Below are 24,372 nucleotides of genomic sequence, written 5' to 3' on the forward strand. Positions count from 1 at the left end.
TGATGTAATGGCCATATACCACAAAACCCCAAGGTGCGTTATTGCTATTATAAACTGATTACCAAAGTAATTAATGTTTTGTCATACAGGTGTTATACAGTCTGATTTTAAATTTTAGATGTTATTTACACCACATCTTTCAGCCAATCAGCATTCAGGGCTCGAACCACCCAGTTTATAATATAGAATAAGATGCCGATGGCTTTCTTTTCTCTTCACAAAGATTGGATGGTTACAGGTCTGAACAAAGAACTGCTCTAGCCTACCGCCATTCTGCATTCTCTCTTGTTTCAAACTCCCCAATTCTCAATTATTTCAAACTTCCCGGCCCGTGGCTGTGAGTTCTATTGGCTGAGGTACTTAACATTCACCAAACAAGAGCTTGCATCCCTCTTCCAATAGTCTATTGGTATAAGAAATGCTACAAATAAATTATTCCAGCAAGTTATTTCTAGTCTAGCTTTTCCTAAGACTCCAAGAGCTAAAGAGCATTTTTTTAAGGAGAGAGGACAGCAGAGCACCTGGTGCATATAGCGCAAGATACAGAGGCTATACATTAGAAGCTTATGCATAGCACATCATTCATTAGCTAAATATAAGGCTAAAAACTGCATTGAATTTATTACCTGAAATTATTACCTGAAGACATAGGCTGGGACATACCCCAAACTTTTGAACGGTAGTGTAACTTGGAAATGACCTTGTTGTTGAAAGAAAAGCAAATTTTTTTTGTCCATTAAAATAACATAAAATTGATCAGAAATACAGTGTAGACATTGTTAATTTTGTAAATGACTATTGTAGCTGGAAACGGCTGATTTTTTTAGTGGAATATCTACATAGGCGTACAGAGGCCCATTACCAGCAACCGTCACTCCTGTGTCCCAAATGGCACGTTGTGCTAGCTAATCCAAGTGTATAATTTTAAAAGGTTAATTGATCATTGGAAAACCCTTTTGCAATGTTAGCACAGCTGAAAACTGTTGTGCTGATAAAGAAGCAACAAAACTGTCCTTCTTTAGACTAGTTGAGTATCTGGAGCATCAGCATTTGTGGGTTCGATTACAGGCTCAAAATGGCCAGAAACAAATAACTTTCTTCTGAAACTCATCAGTCTGTTCTTGTTCTGAGAAATGAAGACTTTTCCATTAAAGAAATTGCCAAGAAACTGAAGATCTGCAACGCTGTGTACTACTCCCTTCACAGAACAGCGCAAACTGGCCCTAACCAGAAGAGAAAGAGGAGTGATAGGCCCCGGTGCACAACTGAGCAAGAGGACAAGTACAGCGCATTAGAGTATCTAGCAAAGAGTTGCTGCTTTGAAGAATATTAAATATATTTATTTGTTTAACACTTTTTGGCTTACTACATGATTCCACATCTGTTATTTCATAGTTTTGATGTATTTACTATTATTCTAAAAACTCTTGAATGTGTCCAAACTTTTGACTGGTACTGTAGTATTTTTTATTTGTTGACAAATAAAAGAAATCAATCAATCCAAACTGTGCACTGGCAAATTGGTGAAAGAGACATCTGTTACAATACACCAAGAAATGTCATGACATTCGGAGATTGTCAAACCAAGCCTTCGATACTTGGTAAACCTTCAAGGAAAGGAGGGATGTATTTTCTATTTGTCTAGATTGACATAGTCTATTTGTTGTGGTGTTGAAAACAGAAACCATGTTATTGAAGTGTCTGAAGTCGGTATATTTTGTTTAATCGGTTGTGTGGTGGATTTGCACAGAAACCTATTGGGGTAAAATGTGTTGCATCTCTTTTATATAATTAGAAATATGGCAACAATATGATGATAATCTGACTCCCTCCTAGTTGACCATTCTCTGTAACCGGCTCTGATCATGAAGTAATGAAACAGTCAGGGAGCGTGAGCTCAACTGCGGTGGTTGGCGAACCCTCAACCTTCTGGCCCGTAGCTCTGTGTGGCATCAACTGTGGTATTGTTATTTTTTCCTTCATTTAACTAGACGAGTCAGTTAAGAACAAATTATAATTTGCAATGACGGCCTACCCCAAATCAAATCAAATGTATTTATATAGCCCTTCATACATCAGCTGATATCTCAAAGTGCTGTACAGAAACCCAGCCTAAAACCCCAAACAGCAAGCAATGCAGGTGTAGAAGCACGGTGGCTAGGAAAAACTCCCTAGAAAAGCCAAAACCTAGGAAGAAACCTAGAGAGGAACCAGGCTATGTGGGGTGGCCAGTCCTCCTCTGGCTGTGCCGGGTGGAGATTATAACAGAACATGACCAAGATGTTCAAATGTTCATAAATGACCAGCATGGTCCAATAATAATAAGGCAGAACAGTTGAAACTGGAGCAGCAGCACGGCCAGGTGGACTGGGGACAGCAAGGAGTCATCATGTCAGGTAGTCCTGGGGCATGGTCCTAGGGCTCAGGTCCTCCGAGAGAGAGAAAGAAAGAGAGAAAAAGAGAATTAGAGAGAGCACACTTAAATTCACACAGGACACCGAATAGGACAGGAGAAGTACTCCAGATATAACAGACTGACCCTAGCCCCCCGACACATAAACTACTGCAGCATAAATACTGGAGGCTGAGACAGGAGGGGTCAGGAGACACTGTGGCCCCATCCGACGACACCCCCGGACAGGGCCAAACAGGCAGGATATAACCCCACCCACTTTGCCAAAGCACAGCTCCCACACCACTAGAGGGATATCTTCAACCACCAACTTACCATCCAGAGACAAGGCTGAGTATAGCCCAGCCAAACGCAGACGACTCTGGGCCAATTGTTTTTTTATTTTTTTATTTTTTTATTTCACCTTTATTTAACCAGGTAGGCTAGTTGAGAACAAGTTCTCATTTGCAACTGCGACCTGGCCAAGATAAGGCATAGCAGTGTGAACAGACAACACAGAGTTACACATGGAGTAAACAATTAACAAGTCAATAACACAGTAGAAAAAAGGGGAGTCTATATACATTGTGTGCAAAAGGCATGAGAAGGTAGGCGAATAATTACAATTATGCAGATTAACACTGGAGTGATAAATGATCAGATGGTTATGTACAGGTAGAGATATTGGTGTGCAAAAAAGAGCAGAAAAATAAATAAATAAAAACAGTATGGGGATGAGGTAGGTGAAAATGGGTGGGCTATTTACCAATAGACTATGTACAGCTGCAGCGATCGGTTAGCTGCTCAGATAGCAGATGATTGAAGTTGGTGAGGGAGATAAAAGTCTCCAACTTCAGCGATTTTTGCAATTCGTTCCAGTCACAGGCAGCAGAGAACTGTGCGCTGCCAGATGTGATGCAGCCTAGATTTGAAACAGGGACTGCAGTGGCACCTCTTGCACTGAGCTGCCTTAGACAGCTGTGCCACTCGAGAGTTTATTTATGAGTATTAACATCATTTTGAGTTAATTCTGTGAGGCCCGAGGGTGTTACATTTATTTTACAGTACAAGGGAAGGGTGGTGTGAATATATTGTTTTATGTTGGGGAGGGGTGTGCATTTTATTTTATGACACCTTGAGTTGGTGAAGTATATGAATCCTACATGGCACCCTATTCCCTATATAGTGCACTACTTTGGTCCATGGACCAATAGGATTCTGTTCTGAAGTAGTGCACTATATAGGCTACGGAATAGGGTGCCATTTGTGAGACAAAAACACGTATTTCAGTTCGGAGTTGTGCCTCTTCAGCAACTCTAGCCTACTCATTCTTCTCTCTCATCCCTCTCCGACTGCTCTGTCTCTCTTCTCTCACTAGTCGAACCACTGCTGCGGGCTCTGGAACAGGAGGGATAGACTTGTCTCTCTTCTCTCACTAGACGAACCACTGCTGCGGGCTCTGGAACAGGAGGGATAGACTTGTGGACTATTTGCTGCTCTGTCTCGGTATACTTAGCCAACGTGAAATAACCGGGACAATATAAAACCTACGGTCAAATAACGGTTCTGGTCAGGGTGCGCCAAAATAACTGGATTCTGTCAACTTGTTGCGCACTCAATGCAGTGGAACTACAAGTGGTAATTAGAATTGTTTCGAGTAGCAGCCAAAGTGGACGATTATAATTTCAGTTATCATCATGGGCGAGACACACTAAGCCTCAGCTCCCGAGGCTCAGGATTGTTTTAGCAGTGGGGGGACGAAGACGAAGAGAGAGGCACTGCATTCCCAGACTGGACCGATAAGGACTCCTAAATGCGTCTTCCTGTTGACCCAACGACAACAATGAATAGTGGTTCTAGCAACTTTCTGCTAGTTCCAATACAGGAGTATCCCGTTCTAGACTGCGTACCCAACAAAAACGTCAAGATCGTGGTTTTGGGAGCGAGCAACGTGGGGAAAACAGGTAGGAGAGCAAGCTTTACGAGAAGTGTGCAAAAGTAGTCTGAATCGCACCGTTGTTGTGAAAGTCCGGAGGTTTTTAATGTCCGACTCTTTGAATGAATCTATCGAGGCTTATTAATCGGGTCCTAATAGAAAATGTATGCTAGAATGGAAATACTTTATTTGCATCAGTTTGGCACAAACGGATTGGCCATACAAGTAGCCTATATAGCCTATACAAATTTCGATTTTGGAAAAACGTCTACTTATTAATATTTCCACCTAAATATTTTATTATGTATTTGGGATAGGCTACACACTGGTGTGCCAGTTGAACAGTGAGAGGTAAACAATCTCGCCAGGGGGCGACGTGTACGTTCACAGACTCGACCAGGACAGACAGGCTGAGGGCATGTCCCAAATGGCACCCTATTCCTTATTAAAGTGACCTACTTTTGAAAAGTAGTTGCAGTACGGAGGGAAGAGGGTACTATTTGGTTTAGGATGAAGACAGCCTATGCCAACTAAGGAGCAGGCTATGTCAGCAGTGAAAAACATACAGTATGTAGCATGCGGTATTCTCTTACAGCGACTATAACAGATGTGTGGCCTTCTAGTATTCTTCTCAAGGTGTTTATATTTCCATTTTTTTCATTTAGTAGACACTCTTACCCAGAGCAATTTAAAGGAGTAATTAGGGTTAGGTGCCTTGATCAAGGGTACATCAATATTTTTCCATGTTTAGGATGTTGTTGGCCTATGCCAACTAGGAGTACAGTATTCTTCAATGGCAACTGTGAAAATATGTAGTCAACTACATTATTATTCTCAAAGTGTTTCTCATTGGAGACTATTCTTCTCCTTGTTTCCATTCACAGCGTTGATAGTCAGGTTTCTGACTAAGAGGTTCATCGGGGACTATGAGGCAAACACAGGTAAGGTTTTATAATTTGAACAGTCCCGTTCATATAAAACACACACACACACACACACACACACACACACACACACACACACACACACACACACACACACACACACACACACACACTCACCACCATGCACTCACCCACCTACCACTTATGCTGCTGCCATACGGTTTATTATTATCATTATTTATCCTGCTACCAGTGTGACGTGGCGAGGTTGGACCCAGGTGCAGAGAAGAGACTAAACGAGGAATCAGTGGTTAAGGATAAACATAATTCTTTACTAAGAACGGTAGCCACAGGATCCCAGTACACTTGGAAAAAACAACAAACACTAAGTCTCGAAAACTCACTCAGGAAACGACCGCACACAGTAAACAACTCAAGCTTCTGCAAAGTACAACAGAAAACACAGCTCTTTTAACAGGGAAATCAGAATGAGTAATAGAACACACCTGAGTGTCGTTATTGTCTCTAGGATGGTCTCTATTGCCCTCTGGTGACAGGTGGAACCATGGCAACCAGTCACTTTCTCCTAATCCCCTCTTACATTTACATATCTATCTCAAATTACTCCAGTATCCCTGCGTAATATGCATAATCTTGTACATTTGTTATTGCCACTCACCCTATATGTATGTTATGTTTGTGTTTTTCTTTGTTATGTATATTTATTTTCATATTAGTTATACTATTTTGATATTGATTACTGCACTGTTGGGTAGAGCTTGCAAATGAAGCATTTCACTGTACTTGTGCATGTGACAATAAAAACGTGAACTCGTCATTTCACATTGTTAGAACCTGGTAAGAACCCCATACTAGTTTACTACACATTTAGAAACAATTTCACTTATAAACACCCAGTGAAAAGCCTGAGCTGGAGCACACCCAAAAAAGTTAGTACAAGTGCTGACTAATGGCGAGTTAACTGTAGGCTATAAAAATAAATGGAGTCACACACTCTATAGGCTCCCAGTAATTTATTGGATAAACAATAACGTTTCGGCATCCTTGTGTAGGGCACTATACAGGGCACTAAACAGTGAAGTAGGCACTGTGATTCTGAGACGTTAGTCTCTCTTTATTAACTTATACTGTAAACACCCACCCTAATAATACAGGCAACTTATACCTTTTAAATCTGTTTTACATTTCTTGCATAGCAATCCATTGTGCATAGTCAGTAATGTTTTGCTTATCTCTGTCCCCAGGGGCCCTGTACTCCAGAAAGATCAATCTAGATGGAGAACAGGTTTCACTACAGGTTCAGGACACGCCCTGCGTCTCTCTACAGGTCGGTCTCTCTCTCTCTCTCTCTCTCTCCACACAAGGGCTGAGTCCCAAATTGCACATTAAGGAATGGGAAAGGGAAAGTGGGGATACCTAGTCAGTTGTACAACTGAATGTGTCTTCTGCATTTAACTCAACCTCTGAATCAGAGAGGCGAGGGGGGCTGCCTTAATCGACATCCACGTCTTCGGGGGCCCGGGGAACTGTGGGTTAACTGTGTAGTGAAATGCTTATGTGCAAGCTCCCTCAACAATGCAGCACATCAGTCAATAACATTAATAACAATAAAAAGAGTCAAGTCAAAAATAACAAGTAATAGAAGTAATAAGAGAGGTAGCATAGGACTGTATTACACTGTATTTACAAATGTAAAGTGGGCAGTGACTTGTTCACACAGTGGAATACTGTAAATAGTATATAATAGAACAGCAACATTGATTGTGTTGTATGTGTGTGTGAGGTGTGGGTGCGTGGGGTTCGTCAGTGCAAATAATGTCTAAGGTGCAGATTGTCTCTTAGGCGCAAATAGTCACAGGTACAAGTCTGTGCAGGGAGTCAGTTAGGGTTAGCTGTTCAGCAGTCTGATGGCCAGGTGGTTGTAGCTGTCTCTGAGACGTGATGCTCCGATACCGCTTGCCAAATGATGTGTTCCAAATGAACAGAGTGACTGGAGTCTCAGGCATTATGGAGCCTTATGGGCCCTGGTCTCCATAGGGAGTATGGTGCCATTTGGAACACAGCCCCTGTATCTCTGTTTTTTAAAAATATTTTTTTTTAACCTTTATTTAACTAGGCAAGTCAGTTAAGAACAAATTCTTATTTTCAATGACGTCCTAGGAACAGTGGGTTAACTGCCTGTTCAGGGGCAGAACGACAGATTTGTACCTTGTCAGCTTGGGGATTCGAACTTGCAACCTTTCGGTTACTAGTCCAATGCTCTAACCACTAGGCTACCCTACAGGTAACTCCAAGTCCTCTCTACAGTCTAAGGGTGTATGTAACCAGACCTGGGTGAAATATATGTGAAATCCTTTCAAATGTCAAGTACTGTAAATTACTTGCCAAGTCTCCCTTGGGAAATAGGTTTTCTGACCTCCATGGGACTTTCTGGTTCAATAAACAAAAAGTTACCGTAAATAAAACAGTATCTCAGTTTGCACTTTTGGGACTATTACATTGTATTGACTCCATCGCAAAAAAGTGTTTGACATACATACGGTAGCTTATATATTTGATCCCGGTCTGGATATAACAAGTGGAAACATCTTATTTACAGTTCATCACTAGTTCACTACCAGTAAGAAGTTATGATGCAGTAGAACAGGCCTACATCCAGTATCAGGGCATATCTCAATTATTCTTCTCCCTCCTAAAGTGTTTTTTGATAATTCAGTGCCAGGCCTAGGGGAGGCTCCCATTCATTTATCAAACTCACTTCCACCACCCATTCAAAGGCCTGGTCTTGTAAACAGACTATGATAAATAGTGTGTGTAGAGAGTGTGTGTTGTCTTTCTGTCTGCTCCATAATCCCATAATAATAACCGTGCAGACTACTGTAGGAGTTCGGATGAACACATCACTAGCTACATACCACTGACTTTCCCTCTTTCTTTCCTCTCTTTCTCTCCTCTACCCTTTACCCCTTTCCTCCCCTCACCCTTCCATCCAGGACGATGCAGAGGGACTTTATTGTCAGGAGCAGATCAACAGGTCTATCTACTGGGCGGATGGATACGTCCTGGTCTTCTCCATCACAGATCACAGCAGCTATAGAACCATCCAGCCTCTCTACCAGCACGTCAGACGCATCCACCCTGCAGGGAATATACCTGTCATACTGGTGGGTCTGACCGTTATATTACATCTATTAGTAACGGGAGCTGGATCCTATTATTATTAGTATTTAACTATACAGTATCTGTTACCCATCTATTACATCCATGTTCATAGCGATACATTAAATTATATGTCATATTTAACTCTCCCGGTATATGTCCTCGTCATACTGGTGGCTCAATAACCTTTATTTTATCCGGAAGTATTTCTGGACATTGCCTTAACATTGGTCTAATCCATCTCTCATCTTCTCCCAGGTGGGCAACAAGAGTGACCTCCTCCGTGCCCGCCAGGTGCCAGCTGATGAGGGAGAGACTTTGGCAGCCTCTCTGGGTGGTGCGTATTTCGAGGTCTCTGCCCGGGAGAACCACGAGGGGGTCCACTCCGCCTTCCTGCACCTCTGTGGCGAGGTGAGCCGAGCGCTGGGTGGGGGGAACGGGGAGAAGAGGAGAGGGGGGCTGCACCTAGCCCGGCCTAAGTCCCCCAACATGCAAGAGCTCAAAAGAAGGTTCCGACAGGTGCTCTCTTCCAAGGGGAAGTCTTCCACTACCACGCTGTGATGATAATGGAAAAAAGAGATGGTTCTGGTTCTGACGGTTCTAGTTCTGGTTCCAGAATTGGAATTATGGATTTAGCCCAGTTGACTCTCTTGTGATGTCATTGTATGAGAATAAATGTAACAGTTTCAATTGGAACACAGAGAAGAGATAAACGGTTCTATATTCTATTTCATTCTATTGGAATGGAACATTGAGATAAGGAAATCTATATTCCACTTGCGGAAGGAATGGCACAGAGACAGCAAGACCAAACGCTTCCAACAACGGAGTGGGCTTCGTTGGTATGTGACGTCAAGAAGCCTGTCTGCCGATTCAACCAATGGTGACTGAGGAGACTGAAAAACAGACTACGACTGACAGGTCTAACGGACCATTCGTAGGCTTCTCTGAGATCGCTATTCGTACTAAGCGATTATGCAGTAGTCAACTCTCCTTGCTTTTGATACATTTGTATTTAAATAATGTAATCTAAAATAAACTGTACCCAGAGGCAAAGAAAAATGATGTTGTCATCACAGATTACCTATAATGAAGGGACACTTCATCTCTAATGGCATTCTACGAGCCCTGGTCAAAGGTTGTGCTCTAGGCTATGTTATAGTAGAGTGCCATTAGAGATTGAACCTATGTATTTTCTCAATGAAACATTTCAAATGGACGGGCCATGCTTAATTCAATTGAATTGCTAAAAAATGCGCTCAACCACAGTCCTTGACATCCTGGTCTGTACTAATCTATACCAGCTTGGTTCCCCTGAACAGTCACGAACCACAGGATCCGTTTACCCTACCCCAACCCAACTTCAACCATCATGAAGGCAATAGATAAAACAGACCACAGACCAGTTCTTAGGGGAAACTCCATCCTACATCAAACCACTGTGATGCCTATGGCTGCAAAAGTCGGTTGGAAGATTCCTGGAATCAGGAGGGAATAAGCAGGACACTTTGAATCCTTCAACCAGAATTTCAGAAAAACCTGGGAATTATTGGAAAAATACAGGAATTTTGCAACCCTACTCAGGCCTCTTTAAGGTAACACATGTGGAGGCTATGTCCTACAGATGTATCTTTCTGTCTGTGTTTTTTAATATGAGTCTGGAAAGGGAGAGACTTGGGGTGCGTCCTAAATGGCACTGTATTCCCTATATAGTGCACTACTTTTGACCAGAGCCCATCAAAAGGAATGCACTATATAGGGAACAGGGAGCCATTTGGGATGCAACCACGAGTTCTCATGACCTTTCACCTCTATCTGCTGTGTCAGAGTTTAACACACACCAGAGCAGGGATCACCCACTAGATTCAGCTGAAGGCTGATTTTTTTTTTCTTGAGCGAATGGTCAGGGGGCCGGAACAGAATTACAAATAATTTGAAAAACGCAAATGCTGTAGACCACAAGACTCCCAAACATATATAATATATCAAACCTTGTTTACATTTGTATACAATCACATACAGTGCCTTGCGAAAGTATTCGGCCCCCTTGAACTTTGCGACCTTTTGCCACATTTCAGGCTTCAAACATAAAGATATAAAACTGTATTTTTTTGTGAAGAATCAACAACAAGTGGGACACAATCATGAAGTGGAACGACATTTATTGGATATTTCAAACCTTTTTAACAAATCAAAAACTGAAAAATTGGGCGTGCAAAATTATTCAGCCCCCTTAAGTTAATACTTTGTAGCGCCACCTTTTCCTGCGATTACAGCTGTAAGTCGCTTGGGGTATGTCTCTATCAGTTTTGCACATCGAGAGACTGACATTTTTTCCCATTCCTCCTTGCAAAACAGCTCGAGCTCAGTGAGGTTGGATGGAGAGCATTTGTGAACAGCAGTTTTCAGTTCTTTCCACAGATTCTCGATTGGATTCAGGTCTGGACTTTGACTTGGCCATTCTAACACCTGGATATGTTTATTTTTGAACCATTCCATTGTAGATTTTGCTTTATGTTTTGGATCATTGTCTTGTTGGAAGACAAATCTCCGTCCCAGTCTCAGGTCTTTTGCAGACTCCATCAGGTTTTCTTCCAGAATGGTCCTGTATTTGGCTCCATCCATCTTCCCATCAATTTTAACCATCTTCCCTGTCCCTGCTGAAGAAAAGCAGGCCCAAACCATGATGCTGCCACCACCATGTTTGACAGTGGGGATGGTGTGTTCAGCTGTGTTGCTTTTACGCCAAACATAACATTTTGCATTGTTGCCAAAAAGTTCAATTTTGGTTTCATCTGACCAGAGCACCTTCTTCCACATGTTTGGTGTGTCTCCCAGGTGGCTTGTGGCAAACTTTAAACAACACTTTTTATGGATATCTTTAAGAAATGGCTTTCTTCTTGCCACTCTTCCATAAAGGCCAGATTTGTGCAATATACGACTGATTGTTGTCCTATGGACAGAGTCTCCCACCTCAGCTGTAGATCTCTGCAGTTCATCCAGAGTGATCATAGGCCTCTTGGCTGCATCTCTGATCAGTCTTCTCCTTGTATGAGCTGAAAGTTTAGAGGGACGGCCAGGTCTTGGTAGATTTGCAGTGGTCTGATACTCCTTCCATTTCAATATTATCGCTTGCACAATGCTCCTTGGGATGTTTAAAGCTTGGGAAATCTTTTTGTATCCAAATCCGGCTTTAAACTTCTTCACAACAGTATCTCGGACCTGCCTGGTGTGTTCCTTGTTCTTAATGATGCTCTTTGGGCTTTTAACGGACCTCTGAGACTATCACAGTGCAGGTGCATTTATACGGAGACTTGATTACACACAGGTGGATTGTATTTATCATCATTAGTCATTTAGGTCAACATTGGATCATTCAGAGATCCTCACTGAACTTCTGGAGAGAGTTTGCTGCACTGAAAGTAAAGGGGCTGAATAATTTTGCACGCCCAATTTTTCAGTTTTTGATTTGTTAAAAAAGTTTGAAATATCCAATAAATGTTGTTCCACTTCATGATTGTGTCCCACTTGTTGTTGATTCTTCACAAAAAAATACAGTTTTATATCTTTATGTTTGAAGCCTGAAATGTGGCAAAAGGTCGCAAAGTTCAAGGGGGCCGAATACTTTCGCAAGGCACTGTATATACAGTTTCTCTGTTATGCGTGGGAATACTTTGGAACGGATTTCCAAAATTAAAATCACTTGGAGCTGATTTGCTGGTGTTTTTAATCTTTTATGTCCATCAATAAAAGTAAAATATATTTTTGGGACCCAGAAAACTCCAGTTGGGGAACCCTGCACCAGAGGTAAGGGAGTGCCCAGTTCCCCCAGAACGTCACTCGCTCTGAAACCTTGAGGTAGTTGTTTCCCTTGCTCTTTGGAGCGATAGGTAACGATGCTTCATGGGTGACTGTTCAAAGGGGGGTGGGGGGGGGGTGAGTGTAACCGGTGTGAAATGGCTAGCTAATTAGCTAGTAGCGTTTCAATCGGTAATGTCACTCGCTCAGAGTAATTGTTTCCCTTGTTCTGTAATGACTGCGGCTTTTGTGGAGCGATAGGTAATGATGCTTTGTGGAAGGCAAGTTATTGATGTGTTCAGAGGGTCCTTGATTCGAGCCCAGGTTGGGGCAAGGAGAGGGACGGAAGCAAGACTGTTACACACAACCAGAAGAGAGACGCAGAAATGACAACACGCTAGGACGCCAGGGGTACAGTGCTCTGATAATGAGAAATTCCTCGGCACCTGGAATTTTTCTTTGCGAATCTGGTCGTTGCCCCCAACCTCCTCCGTTAAACACACTTGACTTTCAAAATGTAATCCTTTACAGGTACTAACGTAATCCTTTACAGGTCCTAATGTAATCCTTTACAGGTACTAACGTAATCCTTTACAGGTACTAATGTAATCCTTTACAGGTACTAATGTAATCCTTTACAGGTACTAACGTAATCCTTTACAGGTACTAACGTAAATTCACTCACTTTTGGACATCGCCTTGGTTCGTACAATTGAACCTCATTTTAGCGCCCCAAAAACGTAATACTTCCAGATCAACTGTAATGTCAATACCAATGTAAAGCACAATTTCTCCCCTTTCCAACACAATTAATGATATGACCTCTAAGCTGCCCGTTTCTGCATTATTCAAGCAGGCAATGAGCTCCGCCGGGTCTTTTTTAAAAATGGCGGGTGGGGAAGCGAAACTAATGCGTGGTAGTGAGAAGGAGAGGTGTGGGGAAATGGCTTTTTTTTCACTCGATCTGTCCAACTTATCACCTTATCGCCTCTAAAATGTAAATAAACAATAGAAAGAGTTTATATAATGTGTCATTACATACCTATTTGAAGGTTTGTGTCGAATTTGAATCGGGTTTTTAGGGCGGTGCTAAAGTGATCTTCAGAAGTAAACAGCGGCTTTGAGAGTCATGATCGCTTACAGTGATGACGCAAAAAATGACTAGGTATCCCCCCCTCACCCCCGTCACTGTCCATCTCTTGTTTTTAAATGATGAGAGAAGTGCTACACCTGGTGGAGAGAGATTGTAAGACATAAATAGTTGCTATATGCGTGCTGTACGTTACGGCATGACACGTCACGATGTAACGGAGGGTCAGTTTCTTTCAACTTCAGGGCTTCTCCAATACTATAGTGCCATTACCATGTCGATCAACGCTTGAATAGAAACCTAATTCACACCCCAGATTTTGACGTCAACACAGTCGCTACAATCCCATCAGTTTTCTTTGCAGCCTCGTTTGAATGTCGCTGTTGCGCACATTTGTACGGAATGGGGTGAGTTTACGTTAGTTACCTGTCCAAAATTGCCATCAGTAACAGTCATTTAGCAGACGCACTTATCCAGAGCGACTTAGTTGGTCCATTCATCTTAAAGGGATACTTCATGATTTTGGCAATTAAGTATTTTATCTACTTCCCCAGAGTCAGATGAACTCATGAATACCATTTGTGAAGTAGATAAAGGGCTTCCTTGACAAACTTCCTTCCCAAAGTATCCCTTTAACCCTTTCCTGCAGTCAAATGACCAAATAGTGGTCTCATGGGCGAAACGTTATTTATATTTGTCACATCTGTCCCTTTGTTATATTTTATAGTCTTCTGTGATATATAAAGTGTAATATCGGGATGCAAACTGAAAATTTAATACATTTCAACTCTATTTCTGACATGGTACAGGTTTTCTAAGCCCATAACCATGTGAGTGAGTAGATTCAAAGTAGATTTGTTGAAGACTACCAAGAACCACTCTGTGACACTGATTTAGCCCACTGCAGTAAATTAAGATAGCTAGGTGAGACAATGTCTTTGCTGGTAACGTAACTGATTACAGTCCCCCCAAAAATTGTAATCATATCAGACATGTAACTCCCCAACCCTAAACGCACACACACACACACACACGCACACACACACACTTCAAAACCTTTTAACCCCTTGAGCCCTGGCCTTTAACCTATAAAATGAATCAGTCTCAGTATGTGGCAGTACAAGGATTCATCTCACAGTGGTGGCTGACCGAGTATCGCTATACTGGGTCATGCCCATTAGGGACCAAACGGACTGAAACGGTGCCTTTTTATTTTCAGTTTTCCGCTGAGTGCCCTATTAAACAAGACACTGATGTTTGAGATGTAGTTTAGAAATGCAAATAAAGAAAAAATGAGAGAGAAGTCATTGACTGGATTCTTTACATTTTAATGTCCTTCTCTTCCTGTCTCTGAGTATTTAAGCTCCCTGACTACTTCCACCCCCCCCCCCCCTCCACACACACACACACACGCACACACACACACACACACACACACACACACACACACACACACACACACACACACACACACACACACACACACACACACACGAGAGGGCATGAAGTACATGAGGATGGCTGGTGGGTGGTCTGTAGGGGGTTGTAAAACACCTTAAACAGCTTCTTCCTGCAATATAGAGCCATAATCATTATGCTTCATTCTATGACAAACATATGTTTATTTTCTGCATATCTAAGCATGCCTCTTGAGCTGTCTGTATCCTCCTGAGTGGTGTTTATTTATTTTTTAATAAACTGAATATGCTTCTCTGCTAAAATCTTGGTCAAAGATTAAAAGGAATGTGAGTTTTATTCAGTATATTTAGTTATTGTGTCACGCCCTGACCTTAGAGAGCCTTTTTTATTTCTCTATTTTTGGTTAGATTAGGGTGGGCATTCTAGGTTTTCTGTTTTCTAGGTTTTTCGATTTCTTTGTTGTTTTTGCCATGTGTGGTTCCCAATCAGAGGCAGCTGTCTATCGTTGTCTCTGATTGGGGATCATATATAAGTTGTGATTTTGGGGGGAGTTATTTTCTGTTTTGTTATTTTGTTGCGGTGTTCAGTTTATTAAAAATCATGAACGCCTACCATGCTGCACCTTGGTCTTCATTTAACGACAATATTGCATATTGCACGTAACATATTGCATATTGCATTGCAAGTTTACCAATCTTGCCAGCAGGCATCCCAGCTAAGATAGTTAGACAAGCTAGCTACTCTACATTTATGGCTTCTTGATAGCTAGTTATGAGGTTGAGAGATTGGAAACTTATCTGAGCCAGCTAAACCCAACTTCATAAAATTGCCTGTTGGCTAGTAGTATTAGAGAGAAACAACAAAAACCTATATATTTGTTTTTAACAGGACAATCTGATGCGTTATATTTGAGGTTTTCTCCCAAATGGAACCTTATTCCCTACATAACCCTATGGACCCTGGTTGTCAGAAGTATTGCACTATGTGGGGAATAGGATGCCATTTGGGAGGCAACCGTACTCTTATTTCCCTCCAAGTGTGCCTGAATACCTTTAGTCCACCCAGTCTACCAGATGAGCCAAACAGTAGCAACATCGCCCCAGCCCACCATAGAAGAAGAGCAGATAGTAGCAACATGGCCCCAGCCCACTATAGAAGAAGAGCCTGACAGTAGTAACATGTCCCCAGCCCACCATAGAAAAAGAGCTCTGCAAGCCTCTTCTTCTAGCTCAGTGCATCTTCCTGTCTTCAGAATAGTGGGCTTGCACAACAGGGTCAAATCTGTCATGGATATCACTAGCTAGGACTAACTGTTCTCTCTCTGTGTGTGGACGTGTTTAACTATTCTTGTGGGGGCTTCTGGTCCCCACAAGAATAGTAAACAAACCACAGTATAACCAACTGAAGAAATATTGTTAGGCTACACAAGGTGAAATGCTATTTTTAGGGGGTTTATGGTTAGAATTTGTGTTAGGGTAAGCATACAGGTTATTTATTTTTTATCTTTATTTAACTAGGCAAGTCAGTTAAGAACAAATTCTTATTTTCACCTTGTCTCAGGGAGTCAATCTTGCAACCTTTCAGTTACTAGTCCAATGCACTAACCACTAGGCTACCTGCGGGTTAGGGGTTACGGAAAATAGGATTGTGAATGGGACTGAATTATGTCCCCCCACAAGGTTAGCTGTACAAGACTGTGTGTGTGTGTAATGGTCTCTGGCATGGCCTGATGTTGGGGTTAGGGCTATGGTTTGGGGAACGCTTAAAACAGAATAATAATACAAAACTATACGCTATTACCATCAGATACCATCCGTATTCTCACGGCTTGCTAGAGCATTGTGAAGTGCGGTGGCACAGTGGCCTGTATTTTTTTACAAAAATTTGGTGAGCACCCGAACTAGGCACATATCAACATTCTCAGGACCTTTTCAAACGTCTGAAATCAAAGTTTATTTCTAGTGATCAGGCTGGCTGCCTAGGGCCTTATCTGAGTTGCTTTGTTTCAATAGTGCCACAAAGAATACACTGTATACACATTATATATACAAAAGTATGTGGTCAAGACAAAATAATTTATAACTGAATTTTTCCAGAACTATATAGGTTCAACAAATCCCCTTACTGTTTGGGATACCTTTAAATATACCTTCAGAGATCATTCAATATTCATCAATAATAATAAGAAGAAAGCATTTCTGTCTAATGAGACAAGACTAACAAGGGAAATACATGAACAAATAGTGTTATGTGGAGTGGAACAGGGTTAAGTAAATAAAAGTAAGAGCAGACTCAGACGGGGAGACTGGGATGAAGTAACCAAGGTATTTATTGAAACACAGGTGGGAGATGGAGTACAGGTCAGGGGAAGCTCGGGCTGGTTGCTGGAAACCAGGTGCGGAGGCTGAGGCTGGAGTGAGAGGGGTTGGGACAGGGTAAGCAGGTCCGGAGGGGAATCCAATGGAGTAGTAGAGTGGGGAATCCAGGACAGAGACGCAGGATGATGAGACGTGGGACAAGAGACAGGGACCAGAGTCAGAGCGGGCAGAATGAGCAGAGATTACGATCTGGTAAGTGGCAGGGCTGAGTATTTGTAGAGTTCTTGATTGTGGAACAGGTTGCAGCTGGTGGGGATCTGCTCTGACTCCAGCACACATGTCTCCAACCACACAATCCCACACAGAGAGAGAGAGGGAGAGAGTACCGGGGGAGTGGCGGCAGGTCAAGGATACACAGGATGAGCATTAGAGGGCATTGCAGGAACAGATGTGACCAATACTACGGTTAGAGTAAAAACAAAAAACGAGAGGAACTTATTCAAGAATGACCTAACGTAATCTATTACAAACATAAAGCAAACTGGATGGAATATGGAGAAAAATGCACCAAATTCTTCCTGAATCTCCAACTCAGTAACACTACCAAAAATAATTAGCAAAAACTAGTTACTAAAGGTGGAGTCATCTAAGATTTTCCTAATTATATTTTAAAACAGGAAGCTAAATATTTTAAGCAGATGTTCTCTTTTCCGTCTCCCCCTCCAGCTCTCAATGACGATTACTGTAAGGAATTCTTTCCAAAAGTAAAAAAAAATTGAAAAGTAACAAACATACAAAAATATCAGTGCAAAGGCCAAATGACAAAGTATTAACTTTTTATTAACTTTTTCAGGCTATTGAATCCTTTCAGTCTGTAAAAACCCCAAGGCTAGATGGCATACATTTTTTTAGATACTCAAAGCTTGGGCTGACGGCTGAAGCATTTAAATTTCATCCCCCTGAAAACAGAACAAATATTATGGTTGAACTCAAATGTGCTGGCTGGTAAAATACCTGTATTTATGGAAAAGGTGTTTAAAAGGGTATTTTGTTTAAAAGTTACATTTTAAATTGGAATGGTAGAGTTATCTCTTTCATGGAGTTATCAGAATTGTACGGGAAGGTCTGCTCAATCCAAGAGTACAACCAATTGATTACAGCATTACCCCAAAAATAGAGGAGGCAAGTGGCAGCGGGAGGAGGTAGGGAACTGGTCTGTCTTCCCAATATAAAGGATAAAAACAGTCAGAGGAATAAAAATAGCATAAATAGGAAAGTATACCAGTTTAATTTGATGACCAGGATGTTGACAGCTGTGCCATTCAGATTGCAAAATAGTTCAAATGACACAAGATTCAAGACTTTGTGCTTTTCAGCTAAAATTATTGTAGAGAATTATTGCCACCAACAGAATATTTGGGGCATACAATCATCGCAGCTCTGCAGATTTTGTTGTTAGTCACAGATTCAGTAGACCATTTGTTTTGGTATTGCCTTCAGGTAGCCTGTTTCTGGTCTCAGGTTCAGGAATGGATCGAAAAGCATAACATTGATCTAAAATATACACACACTTGCATTCAAACTCACACACACAACACAGAAACACACATGTAAATAGTGCCATACATGCACTCAAACGTATTAATTTGGCCTTGCTGTCATGATTTTTGTTGTCCTTGATTTATTTTTTGCAGTGTTGTTTTGGTTTTCCCCCCTCCTTTTTCTCTTTTGTTCATTTTTTTGGTTGTTAGTGCATTCGGGGATGGGGGCTTGGGGGGGGCGGGGGTCTTGGAGGTGGGGAAAGGAATTATTTTACTTTATTATAAAAACAATTCTGGAGGGTGGGGATTGTGGGGGGGATCTCAGATGGTTGAGGAGCAGCTCTCGGGGAACTGTGGAGGGCTGATGGCCTGGTGGTTGGGAGTTTGGGCCGGTGGCTGACAGGTCGCTAGTTTGGCTCCCCGTTTTTGACCTTGTGGGAAATCTGTCAATGTGCCCTTGAGCAGGGCATTGACCCTGGTTGCTTCTGTTAGATGATTGAATGTAATGTAAATGTTGAGCGGCTTCACTACAAGTAGATTGTATGTTTTAATATTCAATAATAAAAAATAAAAAACGATGTGGACACCCCTTCAAATAAGTGGCTATTTCAGCCACACCCGTTGCTTACAGGTGTATAAAATCGAGCACACAGCCATGCAATCTCCATAGACAAATAGTTGAGCTCAGTGACTTTCAATGTGGTACCGTCATGGGATGCCACAATTCCAACAAGTCAGTTCGTCAAATTTCTGCCCTGATAGAGCTGCCCCAGTCAGCTGTAAATGCTGTTATTGAGAAGTGGAATCATCTAGGAGCAACAACGGTCAGCCGTCAAGTGGTAGGCCACACAAGTTCACAGAACGGGACTGCAGAGTGTTGAAGCACGTAGCGTGTAAAAATCGTCTGTCCTCGGTTGCAACACTCACTACTGATTACCAAACTTTCTCTGGAAGCAACGTCAGCACAATAACTGTTAATCGGGAGCTTCATGAAATGGGTTTCCATGGTCAAGCAGCTGCACACAAGCCTAAGATCACCATGCACAATTGCAAGCATCGGCTGGAGTGGTGTAAAGCTCGCCGCCACTGGACTCTGGAACAGTAGAAACGCTTTCTCTGGAGTGATGAATCACACTTCACCATCTGGCAGTCCGATGGACGAATCTGTGTATTGCGGATGCCAGGAGAATGCTACCCGAATGCATAGTGCCAACTGTAAAGTTTGGTGGAAGAGGAATAATGGTTGGACTGTTTTTCATGGTTCAGGCTAAGCCCCTTAGTTCCAGTGAAGGGAAATCTTAACGCTACAGGATACAACGAAATTCTAGACGATTCTGTGCTTCCAACTTTGTGGCAACAGTTTGAGGAAGGCCATTTCCTGTTTCAGCATGACAATGCCTCCGTGCACAAAGTGAGGTCCGTACAGAAATGGTTTGTCGAGATTGGTGTATAAGAACATGATTGGCCTGCACAGAGCCATGACCTCAACCCAATTCTACACACATTTTTTTGACAGCACTTACATTGCATATATTTTGATATATGTTTAATCTAGATAAATAGCATTATACAAATAAAATATTACTGAAATGGTACAACAATAAGGTACATCTTATCCAAAACGATACATTGCCAATGCTTTCACTGACTAAAGTATTCATTAAAGATAATTTACCAGTATATACCCAGAAGTTACTGCAAAGTAAGTCAAAACATGACACAGAAAAGCCATTTGCGCTCAAGGATCTCAGAGAGATGCATGTGATGATGACCCTACTCCTTTCCTATACCCTAATAAGCAGTTGTTGATGGTCTCCTCCTTCATCCTTCACTGGCCAGCTCTCTCCTGTCCCTCACGTCCCACTGACACCGCTGACAACAACATAAACAATGAGATCACTCCATTTGACAGATTAACCAATGAGACCACTCCCCTTTGACAGATTAAAATGGATCACTTCCTGTCTTCTGATGATGGGCCTCGCTCTTGCTTGGGGCAGAAACTTCCCCGCAGATCTAGGATCTGTTTACCCTCTCTGAATTCTAACCGTAGATTAGTCTTAGATCTTTCTTGTGGCAACTTCCTCCTACTCCTCGCAATCCTTAGAGAGATGATTTTTTTTTTTTTAAATGTAAATAAAGAAAACAAGCTCTTTTAACTGTAAAGGGGGTTATCAGCTAACTCAAAAATAAAGCATGTAAACTAGCATATATAGTATGCCTCTATCAGTCTGTGAAAGCATGATAGATGGTGGGAGAGAGCTCGTTATGAGAGGGATTAGAACATGGAACGTGGAACGTCTTCTAAGGAAATGTGTTGCTGGACATGGAACAGCTGTTGGTCTTGTTAGTGTGTGTGTGCGTGTTAGAGTGGGCGAGGTTGTTAACGCTTTGCCTCGTTATCAGGTGAGGCAGGATGTGGGGGTTCGGAGGCCAGGAGAACACTCCCCGCCTGGGATTTTTTTTTTGTTACCTTTATTTAACTAGTCAGTTTAGAACAAATTCATATTGTCAATGACAGCCTAGGAACAGTGGGTTAACTGCCTTGTTCAGGGGCAGAATGACAGATTTTCACCTTGTCAGCTCAGGGATTTGATTATGCAACCTTTCGGTTACAAGTCCAACTCTCTAACCACTAGGCTACTTACCGCCTGGGATGAGGGGAGAGGGGGAGGAGGAGAGAGAAAGAGAGCAAGAGAGCAAAAGACAGAGAGAGAGAGAGAGAGAGAGAGAGAGAGAGAGAGAGAGAGAGAGAGAGAGAGAGAAACACTAACCTCCTAGGATGAGAGAGGAAAATGGATGAGGGGGGGAGAGAAAGGCCAAGGGAGAGGGGGTTAGAGGGATAGAGAGCAGGGGGCAGGGGAGGAGGGTTGGGAGAGAGTGAGAGAGAGGCCAGAGCAGAGGGGGACAAGCAGAGCTAGAGGGCGATTGAGATGTGGTGAGCAAAAGAGAGTGAAAGGGCAGGGCAGCAGAAAAGAAAGAAAGAAAGTGTGAGAGAGAGAGAGATAGATGGGCCTGGAGTAGAACTCATGTGTGCTGGTCTGGAATTACCTGTGAGTCCATCAGTCAAACTCTGCAGCGCCCAACACACACACACACGCACACATGCACACACAGACACACACACACCACTTTTCCCTACACAAGACTTTGGGCTTACTTCTGTATCTGGGTTTTAGATAAGGAATAAAGGAACACAACTTAGCAGACAGACAATAAGAGTGTCTCATCAGATAACTGTCCACTTTCAACCACTGCCTATAGAAGGGTAGGTTGACAACTTCACGACAATGACGCACGCGCAACTCAGAGGCTAAAGGCTGTGTGTTGTCATGATTCTGAGCGGTCAGATTACTAGCAACAATGACAAGAAGCTGCTGTGTATCTTGTTCTTGAAATCATCTCTTGTTTTGAAGTCTTTTTTTTTACCTATGCCATGTTTTTGCTACACTCTAGTAAAAATGATTCCAAAATGGTTCTTTGGCTGTCCCCATAGGAGAACTGTTTTTGTTTCCAGGTAGAACACGTTTTGGTTTTATGTAAAGCCCTCTGTGGAATGGTTGGCCATATTACACTCTTATGGCCAACCATTGCTATCTAGAACCAAAAAGGGTTATTTGGCATTCCCCATAGGAAAACCATTTATAGAACACTTTTTTTTTTTAGCAACCCTTTCCACAGAGGGTTCTATATGGAACCAAAAAGGGTTCTCGTATGGAGACAGCTGGAGAATCCTTTTGGAACCCTCTTTTCAAATGTATTTATGTTTTCAATTAACATTTGCGGACAAAATATAGTTTACAGATTGTCAATAATCCTTTGATTGTAAGCCAACCCTGTCTGTTTTGCCTCGAAGTTGCGCACACATCGGTTTTGTCGGTGAACACCGAACCCGTCTATTAAATTAAACAGATAAGAATGCAATAGCAATCACACATACAATATGTATCGAATATACAGTTTCAAGCTCCTTGGTGTCCACATCACCAACAAACTATCATGGTCCAAACACACCAAGACAGTCGTGAAGAGGGCACAACAAAAACCTTTTCCCCCTCATGAGACTAAAAATATTTGGCATGGGTCCCCAGATCCTCAAAATGTTCTACAGCTGCACCATCGAGAGCATCCTGACCGGTTGCGTCACCGCCTGGTATGGCAACTGCTCGGCATCTGGCCGTAAGGCACTACAGACGGTAGTGCATATGGCCAGTACATCACTGGGGCCAAGCTTCCTGCCATCCAGGACCTCTATACCAGGCTAGTCCAAGAAATTGTCAAAGACTCCAGTCACCCGAGTGTTCTTTCTGCAACCGCACGGCAAGCGGTAGAAAGAATCGTCAAGTCTAGGTCCGAAAGGCTCCTTAACAGCTTCTACCCGCAAGCAAGAAGACTGCTGAACAATTAATCAAATGGTCAACCCCCCCCCGTTGTTTTTACACTGCTTTTTATTTATTTATTCTTCATTTTACCAGGTAAGTTGACTGAGAACACGTTCTCATTTACAGCAACAACCTGGGGAATAGTTACTGGGATGAATGAGCCAATTGTAAGCTGGGGATGATTAGGTGACTGAGGGCCAGACTGTGATTTTACTTTTTTACATTTTTTAGGTTTACCCCCTTTTCATAGTATCCACATAGTAGTTACTGTCTTGTCTCATCACTACAACTCCCATATGGGCTCGGGAGAGACGAAGGTCATGCGTCCTCCGAAACACAACCCAACCAAGCCACACTGCTTCTTAACACAGAAGCCAGCCGCACCAATGTGTGGAAACAACGTGCACCTGGCGACCTGGTTAGCGTGCACTGCACCCGGCCGCCACAGGAGTCGCTGGTGCGCGATGAGACAAGGATATCCCTACCGGCCAAACCCTCCCTAACCCGGACAACGCTAGGCCAATTGTGTGTCGCCCCATGGACCTCCCAGTCGCGGCCGGCTGCGACAGAGCCTGGGCGTGAACCCAGGGTCTCTGGTGTCACAGCCAGCCCTGCGATGCAGTGCCCTAGACCACTGCCCCACCTGGGAGGCCCCAGATTGGGAATTTAGCTTGGACACCGGGGTTAACACCCCTACTCTTACAACAAGTGCCATGGGATCTTTAGTGACCACAGAGAGTCAGGACACCCATTTAACTTCCATTCCAAAAGACAGCACCCTACACAGGGCAATGTCCCCAATCTGATATTTTTTTTAGACCAGAGGAAAGAGTGCCTCCTACTGGCTCTCCAAAACCACTTCCAGTAGCATCTGGTCGCCCATCCAGGACTAACCCTGCTTAGCTTCAGAAGCAAGCCAGCAGTGGGATGCATGGTGGTATGCTGCTGCTGGCATGCTTGTATGCTGCTGCTGGTATGCTGCTGCTGGCATGCTGCTGCTGGCATGCTGCTGCTGGCATGCTGTTGCTGGCATGCTGTTGCTGGTATGCTGCTGCTGGTATGCTGTTGCTGGTATGCTGCTGCTGGTATGCTGTTGCTGGCATGCTTGTATGCTGCTGCTGGTATGCTGCTGCTGGTATGCTGCTGCTGGTATGCTGCTGCTGGTATGCTGTTGCTGGTATGCTGTTGCTGGCATGCTGCTGCTGGCATGCTGCTGCTTGCTGTCTATTATCTATGCATAGTCATTTTACCCCTACCTTCATGTACAAATTACTTCGACTAACCTGTACCCCTGCACATTGACTCGATACTGGTACCCCCTGTATATGGTCTCATTATTGTTATTTTATGTGTTACTTTTTATTGTATTTTTTTATTCAGTAAATATTTTCTTAACTCTATTGCTTGAACTGCATTGTTGGTTAAGGACTTG

General features: G+C 42.7%; 1 protein-coding gene across 1 annotated transcript; it reads left to right on the plus strand.

The window, feature by feature from the left end:
* Window positions 1–3,486: 3,486 nt before the first annotated feature.
* On the plus strand, window positions 3,487–10,476 carry LOC110500301 (ras-like protein family member 11A-like). Its single transcript, XM_021577605.2, has 5 exons — window positions 3,487–4,356; window positions 5,213–5,269; window positions 6,478–6,560; window positions 8,227–8,397; window positions 8,651–10,476. Exons 1-5 carry the CDS (start codon window positions 4,206–4,208, stop codon window positions 8,951–8,953), a joined length of 765 nt encoding a protein of 254 aa, XP_021433280.1. The 5' UTR covers window positions 3,487–4,205; the 3' UTR covers window positions 8,954–10,476.
* Window positions 10,477–24,372: the final 13,896 nt, after the last annotated feature.

Source organism: Oncorhynchus mykiss, chromosome 21, assembly GCF_013265735.2.
Source record: "Oncorhynchus mykiss isolate Arlee chromosome 21, USDA_OmykA_1.1, whole genome shotgun sequence".
NCBI classification, from domain to species: domain Eukaryota; kingdom Metazoa; phylum Chordata; class Actinopteri; order Salmoniformes; family Salmonidae; genus Oncorhynchus; species Oncorhynchus mykiss.